We start from the raw sequence: 2500 nt of genomic DNA, 5'->3' as shown, positions 1-2500 counted from the left end.
GGTCGTTACTCTGACTCTCGTGGGCGGGGAGTTGTGTGTGTGTGTGTGTGAAAGGTCATAGCATTACCCATAGATCGGTCATACGAGCTCTGAGCTCTCTTACGGGAGGGAAATAGCTGTCGATCACGAGTCCAACACGTGATCCAAAGACCAAGGTTAAAACACACACACACACACACACACACACACACACACACACACACACACACACACACACACACACACACACACACACACACACACACACACACACACACACACACACACACACACACACACACACACACACACACACACACACACACACACACACACACACACACACACACACACATCTATATCTATCTATGTATATAGAATATATTCATAAAAAGTATGTATATATGTATGTAAATACAACTTACCACACTTATTATACAGTACATATCTAGGATACTCTTTCAATCACGTCTCATCAACATTGTGTCTCCCTCGGTTAATAACTCTTGGGAACTTTCTTAGTGAGACTCAAAGACTACGAGGTAGCCAGGAAGCTCGGAGAAGGCGGGTCTGCCTGCTTCTACGCCGCCAGGAGGACGAGCGACGAGGCACTCGTAGTCGTCAAAGAAGTTCCCCTCCATATGGTGGACACCTGGGGTGACCACGAAGGGCGCCAAATGCCCCAGGAAGCCGCTCCCCTGTACAAGGTGCAGCACGTTCCTGGACTGCATCACCACTGGGGACACCTTCTTCATGGTCATGGAGCTCGTGCTCGAGTCCATGTCCATCGAAGACTATATGATGAGTCACGGACCTCCTGAAGAAGAGGTCGTCAAGCGGCTCTTCAGGAACCTCGGGAAGAGGGTCAAAGGATGTCTCGAGGTAGGGGTCTCGCACAAAGACATCAAGGCCGAGAACGTCCTGGTCTACAGGGACTCAGTGACTGGAGACTTCGAGCTCAAGCTGGTCGACTTCGGATGTGGAGAGTTTGTGATGGGCGAACGGGGCACCGAGACGAGGGTGTGGGTGTGGGTGGGGTGTGGGGGGCGAGTTTTTTCCCCGCGTCCCTACCACAGTGTGGAGCCTGGGGACTTGATTTGTCGCAGAGACGCCTTCTACACTGAGGAATCCATCCTGAAGGCGAACCCGCCCTTCGCCTACGACGTCCCGGCACGGTGCCGGGACGTTCTGACCAAGTGCCTCGCCAAGGACCCCGGCGACCGTCCCTCTCTCGAAGGAATACTCTCCCATCCCTGGCTCCAGTCACCGTCGAAGGCCACGATCACAATGAACTCCGAGAGGAAGGGCCAGCCCGAGGGCGACAAAAGAGGGAGTCAGCTAAGGCCAGCACCCACTTTCATGAAGAGGAGGAAGAAGCGCAAGCGGCCAAGGTCATCTGCTGGAGTCCAAACGCTTCTGAGACCCTTTTTGAAAAAAGAAAAGAAAATAATATCTAAAAAAGTAGAATTAAGAAAAAAAATAGAGAGATAAAAAGTAAATATTATAGAAAAGAGGAATAGATACAAAAATAGAAATTAAAAAAGACAGGTCGAAATGAGCACAAAAAACAATAAAGATATGATATAAAAATGAAATGTAAGCAATAAAAGACAGAAAAAAACGAAGAAATAAGAATCGTAAAAATATATTTATACAAATAAAATATAGAAATGTAGATAAAAACTAAAGAACTAAAAAGTAATAATGAAATATACAAAATTAAAAAGAAATAAGAAAAAAGAAAAGAACAAGACAACCGAAAAGATAAGAATAAAATATGTAAATGAAAAAATATATATATATATATTCATATATATACATATATATGTATATATATATATATATGTATATATATGCATATATATATATATGTATATATGTATATATATACATATATATATATATATATGTATAAGTATATATGTATATATATATGTATATATGTATATATATATACATATACATATATATATATATATATATATATATATATATATATATATTGACCCAGGGTAGTGGACAAGGTGCAGGGATGACCCGTCATTCAGGAGGTGCTAAGATAATAGGGAGGGTGGAGGGGTGTGGAGTGTATTCAGGGATGGAATGGGTGGGAATAATTTTATGCCTTTTTTTTGGCTACCCCCCTTGTAAGGGGAAAAAGCCTTGGTATATGTATGTATGTATGTATATATATATATATATATACATATACATGTAATAAAAGCGAGAAATGGAAAAATCGATAAGAATGAAAAAATATAGACTGGATATAGAAAAAAATCGAAACACAGTAATAGAAAATTAAAAAAATGATAGTAAAATAAGAATAAAAGCAAAACAATAAAACTAATAATGAATAACAAACAGAAATCGTACAAACTAAAAATCTAATTAATAATAAAGATGTAAAAATAGAAAGGTAAAAATGAGAAAAAACAAGTAAATGAATAAGTAAACCGTAAATAAATGAATAAATAAATAGATGATTGAATAAATAAACAAACAAATAATCAAATAAACA

General features: G+C 39.4%; 1 protein-coding gene across 1 annotated transcript in view; it reads left to right on the top strand.

The window, feature by feature from the left end:
* Positions 1 to 738: 738 nt before the first annotated feature.
* The window catches only part of LOC143021542 (serine/threonine-protein kinase pim-2-like), a 5303-nt gene continuing 3541 nt past the window's right edge, over positions 739 to 2500 (top strand). The window contains exon 1 of the mRNA XM_076179143.1: positions 739 to 1312. Coding sequence (XP_076035258.1) covers positions 739 to 1312 — 574 coding nt within the window. The remainder of the gene's footprint in view (positions 1313 to 2500) is intronic.

Source organism: Oratosquilla oratoria, chromosome 42 (genome assembly GCF_046742065.1).
Source record: "Oratosquilla oratoria isolate Oo_2021 chromosome 42, ASM4674206v1, whole genome shotgun sequence".
Taxonomy (NCBI): Eukaryota; Metazoa; Arthropoda; class Malacostraca; order Stomatopoda; family Squillidae; genus Oratosquilla; species Oratosquilla oratoria.
The sequence above is the reverse complement of the archived record's forward strand: the minus strand, read 5'-3'. Positions and strand labels throughout refer to the sequence as shown.